Source organism: Heliangelus exortis, chromosome 19 (assembly GCF_036169615.1).
Source record: "Heliangelus exortis chromosome 19, bHelExo1.hap1, whole genome shotgun sequence".
Taxonomy (NCBI): Eukaryota; Metazoa; Chordata; class Aves; order Apodiformes; family Trochilidae; genus Heliangelus; species Heliangelus exortis.
The window spans coordinates 13,704,631-13,725,646 of record NC_092440.1 but is presented as its reverse complement, the minus strand read 5'-3'; the positions used below and the strand labels follow the sequence as shown (position 1 = coordinate 13,725,646).

The 21,016-nt window shown below is 39.9% G+C and overlaps 3 protein-coding genes across 9 annotated transcripts; 2 read left to right on the top strand and 1 right to left on the bottom strand.

Moving 5' to 3' along the window:
- Nucleotides 1–74: 74 nt before the first annotated feature.
- Nucleotides 75–7,615, top strand: LOC139804921 (solute carrier family 2, facilitated glucose transporter member 11-like). 2 transcript variants are annotated; one of them, XM_071762730.1, is made up of 13 exons: nucleotides 75–397; nucleotides 650–744; nucleotides 1,224–1,322; nucleotides 2,468–2,628; nucleotides 3,201–3,325; nucleotides 3,583–3,712; nucleotides 4,018–4,166; nucleotides 4,704–4,891; nucleotides 5,271–5,381; nucleotides 5,494–5,595; nucleotides 6,080–6,155; nucleotides 6,414–6,541; nucleotides 6,754–7,615. In XM_071762730.1, exons 2-13 carry the CDS (start codon nucleotides 700–702, stop codon nucleotides 6,970–6,972), a joined length of 1,533 nt encoding a protein of 510 aa, XP_071618831.1. In that variant the 5' UTR covers nucleotides 75–397; nucleotides 650–699; the 3' UTR covers nucleotides 6,973–7,615. The 2 variants fall into 2 exon arrangements, with proteins under 2 accessions (XP_071618831.1, XP_071618832.1); XM_071762731.1 differs by lacking the exon at nucleotides 650–744 and having other exon boundaries at nucleotides 76–397.
- On the bottom strand, nucleotides 7,116–10,719 carry HSCB (HscB mitochondrial iron-sulfur cluster cochaperone). Of its 2 annotated transcripts, XM_071762736.1 has the most exons (6): nucleotides 10,470–10,707; nucleotides 10,306–10,402; nucleotides 9,765–9,854; nucleotides 9,107–9,251; nucleotides 8,857–8,904; nucleotides 7,116–8,333 (listed from the first exon to the last, which is right to left on the bottom strand). In XM_071762736.1, the coding sequence occupies exons 1-6, from the start codon at nucleotides 10,679–10,681 to the stop codon at nucleotides 8,242–8,244; spliced, it is 684 nt and encodes a 227-aa protein (XP_071618837.1). In that variant the 5' UTR covers nucleotides 10,682–10,707; the 3' UTR covers nucleotides 7,116–8,241. The 2 variants fall into 2 exon arrangements, 1 of the variants encoding a protein (XP_071618837.1); XR_011729605.1 differs by lacking the exon at nucleotides 9,765–9,854 and having other exon boundaries at nucleotides 9,912–10,402; nucleotides 10,470–10,719.
- CHEK2 (checkpoint kinase 2) lies at nucleotides 10,712–20,763 on the top strand. Of its 5 annotated transcripts, XM_071762725.1 has the most exons (15): nucleotides 10,712–10,823; nucleotides 11,877–12,131; nucleotides 12,676–12,800; nucleotides 13,033–13,180; nucleotides 13,917–14,007; nucleotides 14,941–15,049; nucleotides 15,937–15,990; nucleotides 16,694–16,755; nucleotides 16,868–16,967; nucleotides 17,603–17,689; nucleotides 18,466–18,629; nucleotides 18,852–18,967; nucleotides 19,666–19,751; nucleotides 19,948–20,028; nucleotides 20,546–20,763. In XM_071762725.1, the coding sequence occupies exons 2-15, from the start codon at nucleotides 11,882–11,884 to the stop codon at nucleotides 20,621–20,623; spliced, it is 1,551 nt and encodes a 516-aa protein (XP_071618826.1). In that variant the 5' UTR covers nucleotides 10,712–10,823; nucleotides 11,877–11,881; the 3' UTR covers nucleotides 20,624–20,763. The 5 variants fall into 5 exon arrangements, with proteins under 5 accessions (XP_071618826.1, XP_071618828.1, XP_071618827.1 ...); XM_071762727.1 differs by lacking the exon at nucleotides 10,712–10,823 and having other exon boundaries at nucleotides 19,948–20,094; XM_071762726.1 differs by lacking the exons at nucleotides 10,712–10,823; nucleotides 15,937–15,990.
- Nucleotides 20,764–21,016: the final 253 nt, after the last annotated feature.

Below are 21,016 nucleotides of genomic sequence, written 5' to 3'. Positions count from 1 at the left end.
TATGGGTGTTGTAGTCCCGGGCGGTCTCGGTCCGCGGGGTGCGGCGGGATCTGTAGTCCCGGGAGGCGGTGGCCCCGGAGGGATGAGCTCCCGCCGAGGGGTGCCGGGGCTGCCATGGGGCAGCGGGAACCCCCTCGAGGAGGCGGGCACGGTGGTTCCTGTCAGGGGCGGGGGCCCGACCCTTTTGGGGGCCGGCAAAGCCCCAGCTCCCGGGGAAGGGCCGAGACAGACCCGCTATTGTCTGCAACCGAGGGTAATCCCCGCGGCCGGCAGCCAGGAGCACGGGGCTCGGGCGGGCCGCCCGCCCAGCCGCCAAATCCCAGTCAGATGAGGAGCTCAGCCCACAGCTTTCCCCGCTGCCGCCCGAACTGCCAGAGCTATGGCGCCGCCGCAAAAGGTAACGCGGGAAGCTGCCTGGTGCGGCGGAGCGGGAGCGGTGCCGGGGGGTGTCAGCGGGACCGGCGCTGACGCGCTGGGCGCAGGAAAGCTCTGTACCTGCTGTGAGGCGTTACGCAAGTTGGACACTTCTGTCATGAAACTGTTGCGAACCGTTGAGAAGAATCCCAGTGGATAGATAGATATGGAAGGCAGAAATCCGTGTTTTAATACATTAATAATTTAATTTCTTTGGCACCTTTTATTCCTGTAGTGTAGTTTGCTAAATTTTGCAAATGAATTAAAATTCGGCCCATACTAAGAATGGAATACGAGCCCCTGCTGAGAGGGTCTAGCAGGCACGGCAAGGTAAGCAGAACTGTCCCGGCCGTGAGGATGAGTCCTGCAGACAGTTTGTGTCTATAGCAAAGATGCACAAATGTGAGATTCTCTTGATTGTTTCGTGTTTGCTTTTAAATCACAAAACATGAAGTGTTCAGGCTTGTAAAGTTCTGTTCTTAGCTTCCTAGCTGTGATGTAAAATGGAATCTGTAAAAGCATGTTTCCTGATTCTTACATTTTATATTGAATATAAATGGAATTTCGTTTGTGGTATGTTTCTGAAATGAGGTGAAAGCAGTTATTAACTGTCAGGTGTTAAGTAGCTTACAGAACTGTTGTTTATGATCTAGGAAGTTGGTGCCCACACCACCCTGACACAACATGTTAATGTAGCAAGCAGACTGATCAGAGATCATAATGCACTGTGATTTTCTCCTAGATGTTATATGCATGTGAGTTGAAGAATCTATCTCTTTTCATGTCCATTACTCTCTTTTGTTCTCTAGTTCCCCAGCTGGACCTTGTTTCTGGCTGTTTGTGCTGTTGGAATTGGAGGGACGTTTCAGTATGGGTATAATGTTTCCATTATCAATGCACCCACCCAGGTAAAATATTGTCTCTTGTTCATAGAGTTGTTTTACAGTAAATGGAGGTATGCTGTTTACTGGCTAAGAGGTTGTACCATTCCCGTGTGTCCTATCACTGGATAACAGGGAGAAAGGATAGCTGCAGTTGTCCACCATAGGGCAGCTTGCTGAGGAAGATCTTAGTCAAAAAGTTGTATTTGTAGTGTCTGACTCCCTTGCAGGTATTTTCACCTACTTGTTACTTTTGCATCCGTTGCCATGGCCTTGAAGGTTCTGCATATTTTGTGAATGACTCAAGAATATCTGAGCAAAAGGTCTTGTGAAAGCAGTGGGTTTAATTTTCTGCTGTCAGCTGATTTATTTTCTTGTGAAACTGTGAAGACTAAATTTGCAACAACAGTGAATGCTTTTTTACAAAGGTTAAAAATAAGCTGTTTGTGAAACTTGAGAAAGAACATATAATATGCTAGAAACAAAGGGGGGGTCCAGGAAGTTTGTTCTTCTGTTAAAACTTTGCTGGCTAAGAACAGGGGCCTCTGGTTACAGATACATGTCAGTTCAAGAGTTTCTAAAGACAAATCTTTGGAAACCAGGAATGTGGAATAACAGGTTAAAAGCTCTGATGCATGAATGCTTTAAGAAAGGCAAAGGAATATTAAAGTTGCAGAAAATAATTTTACTGTGAATTCTTGGATTACACTAAGGCAGGAGCATTTAAACCGTGTCAGACTGAGTCTCCTGACAGTAAAATTTGTTAGGGTTATATGAGACCTCTGTGGTCTGAGATCCTGAAAAACAATAGGACCTACCTGTCCCCCCTCTCCCTGCTTCATTCTGAAGGTCCTCAGAGCTCTTCCATGGCACTGTATGGAAAGGCTATGTCTCTCCTCCTGTGGAATGGAGCCTCTCCTGAGGCAGGGCATGACAACAAAGCTGCTGCTCAGCAGTCTTTGAGATGGATGGGGAGTAAGAAATGGGGTTGTGGTCAAGGAAGATTCTGCTGGTCATCAATGGTTTTAATACAATACAACTAAAATGGTGTAAATTTTTTTTTTTTTTTGGCTCTGAGAATTGGTTTTCAGGACTGATGTGCAAGTTACTTATAGTGCTACATTGTAGGGCTACACATAATGCTACAAGTTCACCATTCTTTTGTACTGCAGCATATACACAGGTTCTTAAATGAAACCTGGACTAGTCGTTATCACAAGGAACTTAATCCAGATTTGCTGACTTTTCTTTGGTCTGTCATTGCTTCTATATTTTCACTTGGAGGTCTGTGTGGAGCCCTTATTGGAGGCAGCATGGCGATTCGGCTAGGCAGGTGAGTTTTATCAGCAGGCATATAGCAGCATGCTTTCCTTTTTTTAATTTCTCAATTTAAAAAGAGTGGGAAAAAGTGTACCTTGGCTGACTATATATGTTTTTCACTTCAAAGCAGAGTTTTCTAGTAGAATTTTACAGTTTGTTCAAATATGACTTTAAAAGATGAGCCCAGAATTACAGCCTTCCAGTCTAGTCTTTCAATTATATTGACTGAAATCTAAGTAGGAGTATGCACATACTGTATGGTAGGAAACAGGTCCTCTGCACACATTTGCAGCTTTCATGGCAGTGAAGACATGCTGTGTGATCTGTAACATGTCATGTGCATTCTGAACAGATGTTGCATAAAGGAGCAAAGGCCCATTTCCACCTTGTCAGGCTTTTATGCACCATCCTTAAGTTTACACTTCATTGAAATATGAGTAAATAGTTGCCAGATATTTGGACTTCCAGTTAATAGCATGTTTCTTTAGTGTAAAGCCCATTTTTTCCATACTACCAGAAAGGAAAACATGTTAAAAAGAATGTTATTGCAGATTTCCTTAACTTATTTTTTCCCTTCCTCTTCAGGAAAGGAGCTCTTTTGATGAATAATATTATAGCAATACTGGCCTCTGTTTTAATGGGGATCAGTTTTCCTACAGGATTGTTTGAGTTACTGATTGCTGGAAGGTTTTTGATTGGCATAAATTCAGGTGAATGATTTCCTATTCCTACTTTCAGTAAACTATGCTGAATGAAAAATGATTGTTATTTCTGATTCTTTTGGTCTTATGTGTTTGTACACTGCTTTGTAGATATGACAAAACCATGCTGTAGACTAACGTGGAATCTGAAGGCATCTGAGTTAATAGAGAAACTAACCAAGTCCAACTTAATATGTGGTTTTGTTCAGTAATTCTTTCTAAAGCAAAATCTACTAACAGAAAAATGTTTTCCCATTTACTTGCAGGTGTTGGGCTCTGTGTGCAGCCTCTCTATCTTGGGGAGGTTGCCCCAAAACATCTTAGAGGTGGCATGGCCATGGGGAGTTCCATCTTCCTGACTGGGGGGATACTAACGGGACAAATAGTTGGTTTGAGGTTAGAAATGCATTTTTTTTTCCTTGCCTTCTGTTACTTGTATGTAAAAAGTCCTAATTTCCCAGTTCCCTGCATCTCCTTGTAAAACATGAGCTGTGGCCATGTAGCATTAGTGAATCAATTTCACACAGAAAGTCCACCTTCAAGAAGAAAACTCTGCTTTTGTCACCTTATTCTTGTAACTGCAAACTGGTTGCAAGGGGCCTTTTCTTGAAGGACAATGATCTTGCTCACAGAAGTCTTCTGAATAGTCACCAGGAGCTACTTACTTGTTTTTCCCCCTTCTTTTCCCATGCCTCTCCCAGGGAGTTATTAGGTGGAGAAGCATATTGGCCTCTGTTGCTATCCAGCAGTTGTTTCCCAGCATTTGCTCAACTTTTATTCTTGCCATGGTTTCCTGAAAGTCCCAGATATCTTCTTATTGACAGAGGTGATGAGCTGAGATGTGCCAAAGGTAACTTTCAACTTTATTTTTTCTTTGAGAGATTTGTGACTGTTCTCTCTTTCTTCAAATACTACCCAAGAAATGTGCAGTACTGCATGGAATGAGCAAGTGAAGCCTACACACAAGAAGAATTTGAAAGTAAAGTAATAACTTAAGTAGTGAAATTGTGAGGGCAGAAAAACTTGAGAGATCTCAAAGAAATCTGGACAATAAAATAATAACGTGTTTCTCAAAAGAGTGTTCAGTGTTTCTACTTCTGCCTGGTATGATAATTCTGATGTAGTTCAGTGACATAAAATGATGTGATCCCTCGATTATCCATTTAAAATGCTAAATACATGACAGAAATGAAGAAAGGAAGTTTACCTTCTTAGCATTTGATATGAAAATAATAAAAAAACAACTAACAAAGCAAATTACTTTTTTTTTCCAAGCTTCCTAAAGCAGAAGTTTTCATATCCTAGCAAAATCCAGGTCATTAAGGAAAGAGAGAACTTTCTGGAAACTGTGGTTGATAGGTAAACATAAGATTTTTTTTTTCCACAGCTTTGAAGCAGTTTCATGGCTCTTCAGAGTATCAAAAGGAGATGGAAGACATACAGCAGGAATGTTTTGCCCTAAATGGGGAGAAACCCAGGAAGCCCTGGCAATTATTCACTGATCGTGCTGTGAGATGGCAGCTCATTATTGTCATTGTGATGACAATGGGCCAACAGCTCAGTGGAATAAATGCTGTAAGTTTTTATATGTACATACATCTTAAATAACTTAATTTTGATTTGTTTTTCAACCTTTTATTAACATGAAGTATCCACACAGAGAAGCTCAGAGAAATAAGTTAGGTGGGAAGCACTCACTGAAAAACTAAGTAAAGGTGTGTCTCATTTAAGAATGTAAAGTATTATATTCAGTAAGTTGAGTAATTGTATTTATTTTTCTGATAGCAGTATACTTATTTAGACAAGAAATTTATAGATTCTTCTTGCTGTTTGCATCAACTAAATAACACACAATATAAAATAAATTGATCTGTATGTTCAGTGTGAACTTGACTTTGTTTGCAGGTGATGATTGAACTAGTTGGAATGCCCCATTATTTTTTTTCTGTTGTAGATTTATTTCTATGCAACTTACATTTTTGAACAAGCTGGGATCTTGGCAGAAAAAATCCCCTATGTGACACTTGGCACTGGAGCTTGTGAATGCCTCACAGCCCTCACCTGTGTAAGCAGCAGTTTATTCCACCTCCTAGCATAGAGTAACAAGTCCTCTTGCAGATGGAACATTGGTAAATAGGAGATCAATTTAGTAATAGAAAATTATGTCTTGTCCACAGGGTTTAATGATAGACTATGTGGGAAGAAGATACCTCATCATTGGGGGTTATCTCCTGATGACTCTTTGGAGCATTGTTTTAACATTCTCTCTGACTTACCAGGTATAAAGAAGGACATGTTTATATTACATTATATCACTATAGTGAGTGAAAATTTGTGACACTCAAAAGAAGCTGGAAAGTAAGAGCTGTGTATGTTGAAACAGCAGCATAAAAAATGACAGCAGTTGAAAGCTGATAAATTCTTTCCTAAAAAGCATGAGAATGCTTTTATCCAAGATTTGATTGTGTATTTGTCTTAGAGCTGCAGCTGTGTTTAATGCTGACAAAACAGCCTTTACTCTCACTTTTGAAGTAATTTTAGGATGACACATTACATAGTGATGATATTAATCATCAGGGTCCATTTCAGTCATTTAACTATGTAATTTCTCTGAAGCAGTACTGTTAAATAAATTAGCTATGAACAGCCATGAATGCTTGCTGGTCTTAGCTGCAATAAAATAGCAAAAGTAAGTGCCACTGTTAAGCCATATGTTTAAACTGGATTATCATAATCCCAACTAAACCTTCTCTTCTGTTCCAGGAACTGTACTCATGGGTGCCTTATGTGAGCATGGCATCTATATTTGCCTTCATCTTGAGCTTTGGGCTGGGACCAGGTATTGCAGTAATGAGTTTTTGAGAGGGGTGACAGGTGGGGCTGGTGCTGGGGCTTGTCAGCAGTTTGCTGTGCAAGCCAAGCAGCACCTGTTCACTGCAAGGCTGATGGTGCTCTGGCTGAGGAACAGCAGGGAGCCTGTCTCACCAGCATAGATTAGTCTCCCATAGCCTGAAACCAAGCAACTGAATTTTTTCTGGCATTGGAGATACTGCAACTGGACATTTAGCCTCTTCTGTTTCTAAACTCACTTCCCCAGGTGGCATAACAAACACCCTGACAGCAGAAATATTTGTACAGTCTTCACGTCCTGCTGCATACATGATCGCAGGGGCAATTAGTTGGATTAGTTTCTTCACAATTGGAATGCTTTTTCCCTTCATAGTGGTAAGTATTTTCTTAATTGCCTCATCTGCCATTTAAGCTTCACTGAGGTTCTATCAAATTGCTTTTTCTTACATGGTAAGATTTAATCAGAGGATGCATACTACCCCTCAACTGAGTATAACTAGAGAATGGAAACAAAAAGCTTTCTTTATTCCCAAACCCACTGTTACTACATTTCAAATATGTTTCACTCAAATATATTTTATTTTCAGAATGGACTGAAGCAGTATTGTTTTGTGGTGTTCCTACTGGAGTGCTCCTTAGTTGCTGCTTTCATCTTTGTTGTAATTCCTGAGACAAAAAACAGATCTTTTCTGGAAATCAAAAAGGAATTTGACAAGCTGAATTTTGGAAGCAATACCAAAAAAAAGGAAACAGAGCTTTATGAAAGAAGACATCTCCATGATGAATTTTTTAAAAATTCTGTGTAATTTCATAGCTGTAACAGAACCCTAATGAGAATTATGAACAGCATTTTCTAAATTACTAGTGTCATATCATGAATGATTAGCTTTTTAAATCCTCCTGTATACTTACCTGAAGTTTAATTAACAGCAAGTTAATTTTTCTGAAATGCTGTTAAAACATGTATTGCTGCAATTTTATTAAAAACATATTATACATAGAAGACTTGAGGTCTAGATATAACTTGATGTTGTGGGCACACACAAATGCCAGGGCAGGGTGTCCAATGAATTTCTCATTTTCCCCAGTGGATTTCTTCAGATAATTTGGTTGCTTCTTTTATTTCTGTGCCCCTTCTTCAGATTCCGGTAATGTAACATAAGTTACTGCTTTACTGAATAAAATATTTTGAGGTGTTAAACAAGAACTGGCCTACTGAGAAACCAGTATTCCAAATATTCTACTTTAAATATAAATTAGGGTATTTAGTTGCCACTTTTCAGTTAAATAACTTCTTTGAAAGCTTTAAGGCCATTCCTCATCTAGTCCTACTACAGTAACTGCACAAGGACAGTTCAGCACTTACCTGTCTTACTCTTATTTGTACTAAAGTTTATTAGGAAAACTTGTTTATTAAAAGGGTACTAATAAAATATTTATGTTTCTGGGGTTTGAGTTTGGGGTTATTTTTTTTCCCTAACCTAACTTCTTAAGATTTAAACTGTGCAACAGTGTAAAATCTTTTCTAGTTTTGAAGGTCAGTTCCCATCAGACAAAGATCAACATGTTAACAAGCAGCAAGCAGCAGAGAGGAGAAGTGATAAGACTTGCATACCTTTAACCTATTACAATTTTTCAAGATGGTCTGAGAAAGCACATACAAGGAGATTACAGAACTGGAAGGACCTATGGAATGAGCTTTCTGCTTCATCTCCAGCTTTCTGCCCAGGATTCTCTATCAACTTAAAACATTCTTATTTTAGTAGTCAGAATATAAGAAATCTTAAATACACATGGCATTTGTGTGCCTCTCTGACACTCCTTCCCTACAGCTGTAGCCGCTAGGACTACAGTCCTACCCTTACCTATTGCAACTTCTGGTTGTAAGCATGTCCCATTTCCATCTGTTACTTAGTAAGTGCTGCAGTAAATACTGGATATCTTTTACATTCATTCCTTCTCACAGAATTAATGCTGAAAACATGGGAAGCAGACACCATTTTTTTTTGTTTTGTTAACTACATCAGCTCTTTAATTGAAAATACCATTTAATTGAAAATACCAAGGAGGCAGTATCAGGAAGGGATCTTCTTGTTTTTTAGTTTATCCTCTAAGTTTGCAAAATATTTCATTTTGGCTAGAAGCTTCTTAGCTTCTTGAAGATCATCTGAAATGAAATGAAATAAAACATTACTAGTTTGCAGAGGGAGGGATAAATGAATTTTCATTTTCAAAGTTAATCTCAAGATTTCAATGACTGCATCTGTTTCAGTACTGACGTGTTCCACAAAATACTTAAAAATGTTTAATTCAGAAGAGAAATGTGACATCAGTATCTCTTAATGACTTTTCTGTATAGTGACTGTAGCATTGATATAGCCACTGGTGAATTCTAAGTATATAGACAAGACAAACTTTTTTTTATATATGTGTAATGGGATCAACTGCCATCCCTGAGAAGTGATTATTTTTATGTAAATTGAATTAACTGGAACTTTTATGTTGGATTTTATTTTTTTTTTTAATTTAATGTGAGGGCCTAAATTTCTTGAATCAGCAGGAAGGTCAGCTCAGAAGTATTTAATCTATGTTACGTAGTTCAGGAAATATTTGCCAACAAGAGAATGTGGGTTTTTTAAGCATTTGTAACTGTTATGTATGGCAGCTACATACTTCACAGAAATAGCTACCTCTTTCAAAAGCTGCAGTCACTTCTTTGGTCAGTTCTTCTTGTTTAACTGTAAAACAAATTATTTCATTGACATTTTGTTACTTTCCTAGTATATTTAATACCACTGCATTCCAACTGATTGTGGTGGGAGACTTAATGCAAGTTAGAATTAATAACAGAAACAGACTGCAAAAGCCTTCAGAGAGACTCTCATGTTGTAGAAGTTACAGTAAATTGGTTCTATACAAAACCCTCAAATCATAACCTACCTTTAATTAAAGTTTCAATTTCTTCAAGGACACCTTCATTTTTAGACTCCGCTAATTTCTCATTAACTTCCATGATTTCCATGAGAAACACTGAGTCTCCATCACAGTCCGTCTCTTGTACTGGCTCTACTCCATTCAGCTCCAGCTGGTGAAGAAAATGGGCATTTGGAGATACACTTTCTTACATCTCTTTGAATATGAATTATTTTCTTGACTGTTAAGTCTTTTAGTAAGGCTTGCTCAGACTTGTAGCTGATAAGCTCCCAGTTTACTCCATGAAATGTACATAAATGGAATCAGTCTTAAAACTGATACCATGGGTAGATCATCAAAATCAGCAGTTATCCAAATTAAAAAAATATAATGAAGGCTGCCAGGGGCTGAGCTTAAGTTTCGAAGGAACAGCCATAGCCAAACACGTATGACATAGGAAACAAATTGGTAGGCAGCAAATGAGATAGTACTAATAAGTAAAATATTAAAAAAAACTGTGGAAAAGATGAGTGATTTTCAGACAAGTTTGTTTTTGGTCTCCCTTCAATCTCTGCTCATTCTCTTCAGGAGAATGAAACTTAGCCTGTGCCTGACCCTGACATGACCACCAGCAGCCCCCGCCACCCCTGGGCAGTTACAGGAGCACCCATAACGGGCACCTCACCAGGTAGAGGCCACGACTCAAAGGGTTCAGGAGGGTCTGGTAGGCTTTGTTGACCAAGGAGGAGTGTTGCTCAGAGTAGTACTGTTCTTTCTGCGAAAGGATGACAAATAATAGTAACAAGTGACAAAATACATAACACTTTGTTACCTCCAGAAAAACCGCGTTCCCACAGCACCACGCGGTGTCAAACCGATAGTTAGCAGAACTGGGAAGGGCAGGGAGCTGCGGGATATGCACACGGTGTCATCTCACGCAACTACGGTCTCCAGAACGACAGCAGCCCCGCTTTGCATCCTCCGCCGCACACGCTGAGCAGGAGTCTCTTCGAAGGACACAGAAACCGGAGAGTCCCCAAAACCCGGGAGCGAGGGGCGTGGGCACCGGGCTCTGCCCCGCGGAGCTCAACGCGAGAGGCGGCCTCACCCCCGCCAGCCCCGGACCTCGGTACCGGGCCGGGGCAGGCTGCCAGGCCCGTCGCGCCAGCCCGGGATACGGCACCGCGGGACACCCAACAGCCGCCCACGCCGGGCCCAGGGCTCACCGGTGGCCTCTGGCCGAAGCGATCGGGGTGCAGGGCGCGCTGCAGGCTCCGGAACCGGCGCTGCAGCCGCTGCGGGTCCAGGTGGAAGGAGCGGTCACTGCGGGCGATAGAAGGTGCGTGAGGCCCACGGCCGGCCCGGCCCCCGCCGCCCCGCCGGCACTCACCACTCCATCAGGCGGAACAGGTCAGGCCGGGGCCCCGGCGGCTGCAGGGCGCGGCAGCCGGGGCAGAAGTGCGGCAGCCCCTCGTCGCCGGGAAGGGGGCTACCGCAGCTCCAGCACCGCCCCGGCCCGACGCAGCGAGGCCGCGGAGCCGCCTCGGCGGCGCGGAGCGCCCATCGCGCCCTGCCCAGGCGCTGCCGCAGCGCCGCCTGCATCCCGGACTACAGCTCCCGGCGGCCCCCGCGCCACCCGTCCAGCCCGCATTGGCCCGGTTCGTACCGAGGAGCGGCGGGGCGCCGGCGCACTGAGGGACGCGGCACCGGCTGCGCGTGGCGAGCGACGCGGGCTCCACCACCCGTGAGTTTGGACCCTGCCGCCGGCTCCCCCGCCCCGGCGGTGCCGCCGTCCCGGGCCGGTCCCGCGGCTGCTCTAGGGAGGGGCGGGCAGACCCTCGGCCGTGCGGCAGGACTGCTGTGGTGGGGCGGGCCAGCAGGGGGCGCTGCTGGAGGTGCCCGTGGTATCGGTGCCGGCGGAAGGGGCTCCCAGCAGCTGCCCCGCCCGGCCCCGCTCTGTCCCTTTTGGCCCCGCCCCACCCCGCTCCCCTCTCGCCTCGGTCACGCGGCTTCCCCGCTGCTCCCCGCCGGTGCGGAGCGTGGCGGTCCCGGGGGGGGGACCGCTCTCAGCGAACAGCTCCGGGAAAGGCCGCAATACGGTCCCAGTTGTGTTTGAATGGCTGATAATGAGTGTAGCAGCCGGTGTAAGGGGATTTAAACGAGCCTGGGTTGTGCGTGGAGCTGGACGGCAGCCTGCAGGACAGGACACCGGCTCTAGGGCACATCCGTGGGTCCGGCAGAGTTCTGTACAGTAATTACGTACAGGTACGGCTGTTTTGTAAATAAAATTGCTCAACAGAACCAGTGTGGGAGAGAGCACTGGAAATTTGTGAGTTATAACCTGTATCAAAGGAATATTCAACTAAAACACCACATTGGCTTGCTGTGCAATACATCTGCTGGACACTTTCAGCACCAAGAAAACATACTTCAATTTTTAGTTCTTATTTTTCCTTGTTCAGTTTGTCACGTTGTGTTTGGGCAGCTGCGATGGTTACTGCTTTGTGTGAGTATGTGCTGTCAGAGTGTGCACGTGAAATAAAGTGTGAGCCCTGCTGGGAACAAGATCATCTGTTGCTTTAGAACCAGTAGAGGGAGCAGCACATTCTTTTTTTAGAAGCAAAAAAGTTTGCAAAGCTCTCGAGAATTTACGTATAATCCCCACTTGCACACTTTGGTTGAAAGTTTTATGTATTTGAAGGGTGAGAATAGACTTGGATATTAGTATTGCAGTGTGTGAGCGTTCATCAGTTTTACTTTGCTGTAGTAACTTGTGTTTAAAACATTTTCTTTCAAGCCAACATGTCTCGGGAGACTGGAAGTGAAACGCAGCAGTCTCAAGGTGCCCGGCAGTCACAGGGTGGTACCAGTTCCTCTTCCAGTGGGTCACAGAGTACTAGTCAGTCTTCCTCAAGTTCTGGGACCCTCAGTTCTTTGGACACTGTTCCCACTCAGGAGCTTCCGTCTATCCCTGAGGACCAAGAACCTGAGGAGTTTGTTCCTCAACCCTGGGGTCGACTCTTTGCACTTGGAAAAGGTTTCAGCAATTGTGGTAGGTGCATACTGTAAAAAGCCTGTTTGGTCATTTGTAGCATCTTTTAAAAGTTTTGAGCAGCTTTGTAGAGGGCAATGTCTTTTCATTTTCAAATTAAGCAAATTTAAGTACAGGCTTATAACTTTTGCAATAATTTTGTATTCTGTACTACATCCCAGAGTTCATACCGATTACCCAGATACACAGCTTTCACAGACTTGGAGGACATTTAGAGGAATTCTGGAGTACTCATGTTCTTAGTTACTTGCTTCATTTTGCCATTTCATAATTTTTTTTTAATATATCACATAAGTCTCTCTCTATTGCCGAAGGGGAATTGAAAATGCTGATATTACTAAAGAAGATAAAATTATTAAAATATTGTAGAAGGTGTTGATAGCACATGGTGCTTTAAATTAAGACAAATAAACTTGATTGTTTAGGAAGAATCTTGTCTTCGTTATCCTACTTACTACTATTTGACATCATTCTATAGCACCATAGTTAATAACTCCTGAAATTTTGTGTTCTCTCTCTCTGCTTTGCTTCCCCCCTTCTACAGAGTGTGTGAATGATGAGTACTGGTTTGGAAGAGACAAAAGCTGTGATTATAGTTTTTCTAAGCTAGGATTGTCTGAGACTGACTTCTACCAAAACTACAGCAAGAAGCATTTCCGAATTTTCCGGGTAGGTGCTAAAAAGCTTAACTTACTTAAAAGACTGACTTCAGTGGAGCCTAAAGAAAATAAACTGTAGTGCCTTCGGTGTTGGCTCCTTTCACAAGACTCTTGGCCGTGCTCCATTTACTTGGTTTATCAGTAGTCTGACTTCCTGAGTCAACAATAGGGAATTTATAGTCTGTCTTTACAGTAATTTTTCCCTACTGTTATCTTTCCTTTTTTTTTTTTTTTTTTTTGAGGAAATGGGTCCAAAAAATTCCTATGTTGCCTACATTGAAGACCACAGTGCAAATGGAACTTTTGTTAATAGAGAGCTTGTTGGAAAAGGGAAGAGGCTTCCACTGACTCACAACTCGGAAATTGCACTATCTGTACAGACTAATAAGGGTAAAATGTACCATTAACATAAGGTAGTTTCTATGTTGATCTGAGTATGTTTCTTGCCAGCTGAGCTTTTAATTGAGTTCAGTTAAAATACAGCTATGAATTGATGGCTTAGTGCTCACATAAAAATTATCTGTATCCACATCAACCTTAGGGAAAAAAAAGTGAAAAAAAAAAATTTAAAAGAAGTTGCATCAGGAACCAAATTACTAGAGTATAAACTTTTGTAGTTGTTTTTCTGGTTTTGAAACACTTTTTTTACTTCAGTAGCTGTGTGGGGTGTGGAGGGAACAGGGGAAATGGACTATTCAGGGAAGTTGAAAATTACCTGAAGTACTTACTAGATGCTGCATAATTAAAAAACTTTCTTAAAAATCAGGGGGGTTGTGGGGTTGCTTCTTTGCTTTTCCCCCAAGGTGCTGTCTTCCTGATTGTCAGTTTTTGTTCCCTGCTGTGAGCTTGAAATTCTTGCCTATTTTGTCCTTAAACATGGTGTTAATTAATTCAGCACTACTCTGACTTTAATACTAAAAATATCAGTTTTTAGTAATAGGATCACCTTGCTAACCCATGGCTGATGTAATTTGTAGCATCCGGTAACCTTTTTATATACTTATGTTTTTCTGCTCACAGGCAGCATTTTCTGATATTGTTGACTATAAAAGCCCAGGAAGCATAGTTGTTCTTTGTAACAAAATTTTAAAGTTAACGGGAGAATTATCTCCACTCATCTTTTTAGTGTTTGTATTTTCTGATCTGATGGTGGATGATCAGTTGGTATTTCCTAGAGAATTCAGGGAGAAATATATCATGTCAAAGACTTTGGGAAGGTAAGTATCTTTCTTTCCACAATACTAAGCATTACTTTCGTTACTGTTTTCAGTAGCTTGTGCTGGACTTACTACCAGTGTTTACTGAGCTGCTGCTTTAGTTTTTATAAGCCCACAAATATTCTAGGTGTTTTACAGGGTAATAAGAGCCACCAGATACAATTCTTGATGTTTTTATAATTTACTTTTTTGGTTAAATGCAGAAAAGCAATTTGATGACGACTTGAAATGTTTCGACTTAGCTGTGATTTCTGAGGCCAGTACAAGGATATCTGGGATCAAATTAATAGCCTGTGAAATGTGGTTTGATGATTGCCTTGGAATTTGAACAAAAATGAAACAACCTTTTCTTTTGTTCTTGACCCTTTATGCTGATGAAATGAAATCTGTTGTAGATAGCTGAGAATCCCTTTGGTAGGCAAACTTGCAAGTATTGTAAGTCAGAAGAAGGCATTGTCCTTCTGATAATTGCTTTTCTCACTGCAGTTTAAAGAATGCTACTGTGTTTTTTTTGTTGATTAACAACTGGTGCAGGTTAATGGAGACCACAAACCAGTGTAGTCTCTTACATATTTTACATGGTCTAAAGCTGATGCCTAATCTGAATTTTAGTTTAAACACTATGTTTAAAACACTATGGCATGCTGCAGTTATTAAGTCCAAAGTCTGGAGAATGCAAATACATAGTGGTCTCTCCACATATTTCCTCCTACATTCTTGAATGGGTGCCCCTTACCATCTCTTAATGTTTTAACAGACTTCCTATGTATTGAATGCTAATGAGGCTTTGACAGCATGCTGTATTCAGAAACTTAAAAACCAGCAGCCTCAAACTGTGTGTAATCCAATGCTTTAATTTCATTTGTCAATATTTGTTAAGCAGATTTTTTGAAAGTATTTGCATGCATTGACATAGCTGTGCTTCTGTTTTAGTGGTGCCTGTGGAGAAGTCAAACTGGCATTTGAGAAGAGTACTTGTAACAAAGTTGCTGTAAAGATAATCAATAAACGGAAGTTTATGGCAAGTGGTATTGGAGAGGCAGTAAGTATTTTTGTTTGTCTGTCTGTCTCTTGACTATCTCACTATCTGGAATATCTGGTAACTTAATGCCCCTGTGCTCTACACCTAAAGAGGATTTTCTCAATGTCTTTTGCATGCACTATAAAAATACCTTTTGATCTTACAGAATTTGTAGAATTCTGTAGTAAATACTTGCTTTTATTCTTTGACCACTTTTCAATCAATGTACATAATTTAATGCAGTGTATATAATATACATATATGTGTGCATATATGTGTATATATATATATAATGTTAATGTAGTACACACAGAGGCTGGGGGTGTCTTGTGGGGTTTACCTCCTAAAATGCATCAGATAGGCACATCATTGGAATATGACCAAGAGTTTACAGACTCTGCTAATTTTGTTGTGTTCTCCATCATAAAACTTTTTAATAAAATTGCATGAAGCCTTTTGGGAAGGGCAGTTCATGTGTCTAGTCTTGTAGCAGAAGCCTGACTTTGAAGGAGAAAAACAAGACAAGTGGCTTTACAGAGATAGGACTGCATCTGCAATGTTGTACATGGATATGGTAATTTGTCTTCAGAGATGATTGATCTGGATTGGAAGAAGAGCAAAAAACATCTGCTGGGTTGATTTCAGGATTTGAGCCTAAGCCACAGATCTTGCACGACCATGCAAAATAAAGACTAGGAGAGAGTAGCATTTAATTTTAGGGTTAGACAATATGGAAGGCATCTCTGAAGGGGGAAAGCTATTTAAAGGACAATACTAGTATTTTATGGTTACTTAAAGCAGCAAGGGACATGAAACAATGGCTCTTTTGGTATTGTCTCTTATATCTGATATATCTTATTCCAGAACAGCACTGTCTTACCCAATATGATATATGATTCTTTTAATAGAACCCTGCTTTTAATATCAATACAGAAATTGAAATTTTGAAGAAAATAGATCATGTGAGTGTTACTGTACATTTTTATTCCTTTTTGCTGCTTACTGGACTTCTGTAGTTCACTGACCTCATGTAGTAACTAAAGATCAATTTTACCTGTTTAGAAAATATGTTAGAGGATGCATATAATTTTTCTTTTTTTTCCCCTTTTTTATTCTTTGGAGTATACTATGCCTTACAGATCTGAGGTTTTAAAACCTGGAATAGCAGGTGTAAATTTGAGAAGAAACTTCACAGAAGTTTCAACCTGAACTACTGTCTTGAAGTCTGTTTTTGTAAATATTTCCAGATAATCAAATATAAAGATTAGGTTCTGACAATTGTTTGAATTTTATCTCTTTTTTTCCCCTGCACCCCCTGTTCTGAATAAGGCATTTCTTTTAAGTAGATAATTTGTATAGCTTAATGCACTTTCCCTTACCCCCAATGCACTATTGCGTGTAAGAAAAATATCGAGGGTATGGCAACTCACAATTAGAAAAAAATAATGATCCTTGTTGAGTTGTAGTCATTGCAAGATTTGCACATTTTTTTATGGAGTATTAAGTGTCTGCTAAAGCCTGGGGTGCTAGTCTGTTATGTTAACTGTTAATTTAATTAGCTGAAATCATACTGAAATAGTTGTTTAGGATGACAACCTGTTGATAATGTTAGTTTCTACCACTAATTCTACTTTGTGATTCCATTTGTGTTCCCCTTTTTATTAGCCCTGCTTGATCAAGATAAAAAACTTCTTTGAAGCAGAGGATTACTACATTGTTTTGGAACTGTAAGTACAATCCTCTGTAGCCCAAGTGGACAAGCATTTTGGTCTCAGTCTTTTCTAATGAGAGGAATCTTTTGGAAATGATATACTGATGTGTTACCTGCATTTGTTTTAGGATGGAAGGAGGAGAATTGTATGACAGAGTATCAAGGCCAATCAAAATGAAAGAAGCGACCTGCAAGTTGTATTTTTATCAGATGCTGCTGGCTGTAAAGGTACATACTCATTGTGGTTACGCATGTGAATGTCAGTCAAATGAATTTTTCTGTCATTTGTCACTTCTGAAAACTACACAAGCAAACAGCACAGCGCTCTTAATCAGCTGGTTTAGCAAGATCTTGGATGGCAGGATCATCATTGCTGACTTTCAGTAGCATGTGGGCAGAGTCATCAATGTAGTATCCTTCAAAAAAATTAACAATCAGATGCTTTACTGTGCAGTTCTGAATGAGCATTTGTTAGTAAACAACAGATTAAGAATGCCTTAATAGATTTCAAATACTGAACATTGAGTCCTTAGTTAAATTTTTTCTAAATTCATGACATGGTAAGGATATTTCATTAGAAACTTCTGCAAGTTTTCACATCAAACTCAATTGTCTGGACCTAAATATGTTCAGTTCAATTATTTTTTCTTTTGACTCAATTTTAATATCTTGTCATTGCCAAAACCAGAAACTCAATAGTTGTTCTGTAGTAGGTATTAGTAAACAATAAATATAGACGTATTTTCCTCACTGGTGAAAGAACTATTGTATTTTTCACCAGTTCTCATTTCTGGGACAGCTGCTCATATTGTGAAGATGGCTACTAGTGTTTTTTCTTTGATTGTGTATCTATTTGTATGTAGTATCTTCATGACAATGGAATTATACACAGAGATCTAAAGCCGGAGAATGTCCTACTGTCATCTTCTGAAGAGACATGTCTTATAAAGGTAAGGAAACTACATTTCTTATAGTTCATTTAGAAATTTGGGAGTATTCCTTCCCATTCTTCTCAATTTTTAGTTAAACATGGAAAAAAGTAATTACAGAATTAGTTATCCAAACAATGAAGTAATTAACAGAGTTTATTTTTCATAATTTTATTTATACTTTTGTGGGTATTTCAAACTGTACACAAAGAAGCTGTAGTTAAGAAAAACTGAGAAATGTTGTGTTTTTATAGCACTTAACTGAGTATACAACTTCATATGTCAACATGTTACTTTTTTCCAATAAAATCTAAATTCTCGAGACAGCATTTCCAAAAATATCCAGACTGTATCACCATACTGTTGTCATAGCTTTTCTTTGTTGTTGTTTTGGGTTTTTTTGAGGGAGGCTGGATTTTTTTTTTTGTGGGTTTTTTTTGTTGGTGGCTCTTTTTACAGACAAAGCATTGAGTAATTTTACATGCCAATCTCATGTAATCTCTTCAAATAAGCTAGAATTCCTCTATCTGCTGTTGCACATTTACTTCCAAATCTGAGAGTACTTTTTGCTAGTGTAAAGTATGATCCTCTGTCATACTTCTCCCTCTTCCTCCTGCCCTGTTTTCAGTTGCTGTTTACTGAGTACTTGATAGTTTTTGGGGTAAATTTTGTCAAGTACTGGAACTGACTTGGAAGGAAGAAACTTAATGTTACCTCCTGATGTATGTTGACAATATGATATGTTCTAGAACAATCAATCCTAGTATATAATGTGGTGTTACCATTTTAAATACAAGATTACAGATTTTGGACAATCCAAGATTCTTGGAGAAACTTCTCTTATGAAAACATTATGTGGTACCCCCACGTATCTTGCTCCTGAGGTTCTAAGTTCACTTGGGACTGCTGGATACAGCCGAGCTGTGGACTGCTGGAGTTTAGGAGTTATTCTTTTTGTATGGTAAGATACTGTGTAGATGCTACCTTCATTGGGCAGTCATTGACTTACCTGGCTCAAGACTTGGCAACTTCAGTGTCTTTATGAGGAAGGGAAAGTGCGTTTAAAGCTATATACGTGTAAAAGACACTATGATAGCAAATGCTTTAAAATGTGTGATTCTGGTGTTTCATTTGCTATGACAAAATCTGTTAATTAGCTGTTTTTGGGGTTTTTTTTCTATAGCTTGTGTGGATATCCACCATTTAATGAGCAAAATACTCAGCTGTCTCTGAAAGATCAAATCATGCGTGGAGAATACACATTCATTTCAAAAGAATGGAAGCATGTATCCGACACAGGTTTGACCCCATTTCAGCGGGTACCAGATTATCTATCTCTTTTCTTGAAGCTTTTGTTTGTTTTTGACTTCCTTTCATCTGTATGGCACATGCATGTTGGTATGTGTGGCTTTTAAAGTATGGTATGTATAATAGAATAATCAGAAACAATGAAAAGGGAATTCTGCCAGAACTCCTTTGTGGCAGTCATAAAATGTGACATAAATGCCATATTTTTCACAGTGTCTATTATAAACACTTACCTAAAGTTATAGAATGTATATGATTATGCTGAGCATACAGGTGTATGTCTCTTTTTTCTCATCTTCCTAAACAGATAAACTGCTTTCCACTGTGAAAAAGGAAACCAAATTAAGCTGTCATTGTTTGCATTCAGTAATAGTGAAGCTTTTAGGAAAGTGCTGAACTTCTCAGTCATGCTCAGAAAATAAATCATGGACACGCTCAGTATATCTACAAATAGTTTTGGTATACAGAAAAGTGCTCAATGATGTGCACGTGAAGATGCTTGTAGTCTGCAGCCATCCTTAGACACAGGCAAAAGAAAAGTTATCTGCCCAGCCAGTATTTTGGGGCACTGTTCTGAAGTGTTAAAGACAGATTTTTGCACATGACTTTGGTGTATGCATATTGCAGAACTTATTTTCAGGTAATGAATTTACTGATCATATGCCAGTCAACTACTTTCATTATCATAGCTCTGGATCTTGTGAAGAAGCTGTTGGTAGTGGATCCAAGCAAGCGTCTCACGACAGAGGAAGCCCTAGAGCATCCTTGGCTTCAGGTAGGAATGGAGTCTTAACCGAAAGGCTGTAATGCTGGGTTGTTCTGGAGATAGCTTCTTGATGTAAATCCCAAGGTTGTTCTCCTTTTCTCTTTTATTCATGCACTTTTTCATTGCTGATCCATTTCATTAGCCAAAATGTAGGCTTTTCCCTTAAATATCCCATATAATACTGAAAGTTTCTGCTTTTTTACAGGATGAGGATATGAAGAGTACATTTCAACAGCTGCTTGCTCAGACGCAAACCAATTTGAATCCACCGCAACTATCAAAAATGGTATGTGTAACAGATTGAAGATTAACATCTGATGCACAGAGCAGCTACATTTTTAAGTAATCCATAGTAAGAAAATAAATTAATTTTGTGAACTTTAAAAAATATGTATTTTGCCTGTACGAAGCAGACTCCTAATTATCTCTGCTTTCTGAATAGAAGCAATGGACTTTTGTGTTTTGGCAAGACACTTTGTTTAAATGTACAGAAAGGGGTTCCAAGGCTTAAAAGGAATATTCATATATTTAATTTTAAATTATTGGATGTGTATGTTTTGATGGATTGTAGTCATAAATGTTTAGTATTAAAGGAAAAATTCTCATGTTAGTGAAAGTTTAGAAGTGATATTATGACATTCATTACTAGATGCTAATAAGGAGAATTTTAAACAGTAGTTAAACATGCAGCTGGGGGCAGTGTCTTATATGAGAAGGATCAAATATGATGAGATAGGTCTTGGTAGAGTGAGGTTCTTTCTTACCTGGTTTAATGTAGCCATCCTGCTGTATCTTTCTTTTAGCCAACCACAAGAAAGCGTCTCCATGAAAATGAGGAAGAATCTGCCTCTTCTAAGCGTGCTGTTCCTTCTACATCATGAGGTGAAAAAAAAAAAAAGAGAAAGTACTTTCATCAATTACAGCTTTTTTATAGAAAGCATAATTTTTAAGAAAAATCAAAATAATGGAATAACTGTTGGAAATGCAATTGATAAATAAAAAATTTGTATGACTGAAGTGATTGCTGTGTATTTATAAGAGTCTACAGAAACAGTTGAGTTCCATTTCATCCAGCTGTCTGGCTCAAGGAGAGTATCAGAGAAAACAATGAACTAAGTTACTAATAAGTTTTAGGCTAGCTTCACCACCACTCTTCGTTTCTTCTGTTCCCGTTACTAGGTTAGGCTTGAAGGTAATGCTTAGTCTTCAGAGATGAAAAAGGAATACTGAGCTTGCTGAGCGTTTCCTTGAGGCACAGTATTACCTGGTAGGGG

Excerpts from the sequence above, each read along its gene's own strand:
- LOC139804921 (XM_071762730.1), top strand. The coding sequence starts at position 700 with ATGGAATACGAGCCCCTGCTGAGAGGGTCTAGCAGGCACGGCAAG. Across the intron at positions 1,323-2,467 it reads TTATCAATGCACCCACCCAG|CATATACACAGGTTCTTAAA; the intron begins GTAAAATATTGT and ends TTTGTACTGCAG. Across the intron at positions 2,629-3,200 it reads ATGGCGATTCGGCTAGGCAG|GAAAGGAGCTCTTTTGATGA; the intron begins GTGAGTTTTATC and ends CTTCCTCTTCAG.
- HSCB (XM_071762736.1), bottom strand. The coding sequence starts at position 10,681 with ATGCAGGCGGCGCTGCGGCAGCGCCTGGGCAGGGCGCGATGGGCGCTC. Across the intron at positions 8,905-9,106 it reads AATTGAAACTTTAATTAAAG|TTAAACAAGAAGAACTGACC; the intron begins GTAGGTTATGAT and ends TTTGTTTTACAG. Across the intron at positions 8,334-8,856 it reads GACTGCAGCTTTTGAAAGAG|ATGATCTTCAAGAAGCTAAG; the intron begins GTAGCTATTTCT and ends ATTTCATTTCAG.
- CHEK2 (XM_071762725.1), top strand. The coding sequence starts at position 11,882 with ATGTCTCGGGAGACTGGAAGTGAAACGCAGCAGTCTCAAGGTGCCCGG. Across the intron at positions 16,756-16,867 it reads TACTACATTGTTTTGGAACT|GATGGAAGGAGGAGAATTGT; the intron begins GTAAGTACAATC and ends CATTTGTTTTAG. Across the intron at positions 18,630-18,851 it reads GGAGTTATTCTTTTTGTATG|CTTGTGTGGATATCCACCAT; the intron begins GTAAGATACTGT and ends TTTTTTCTATAG.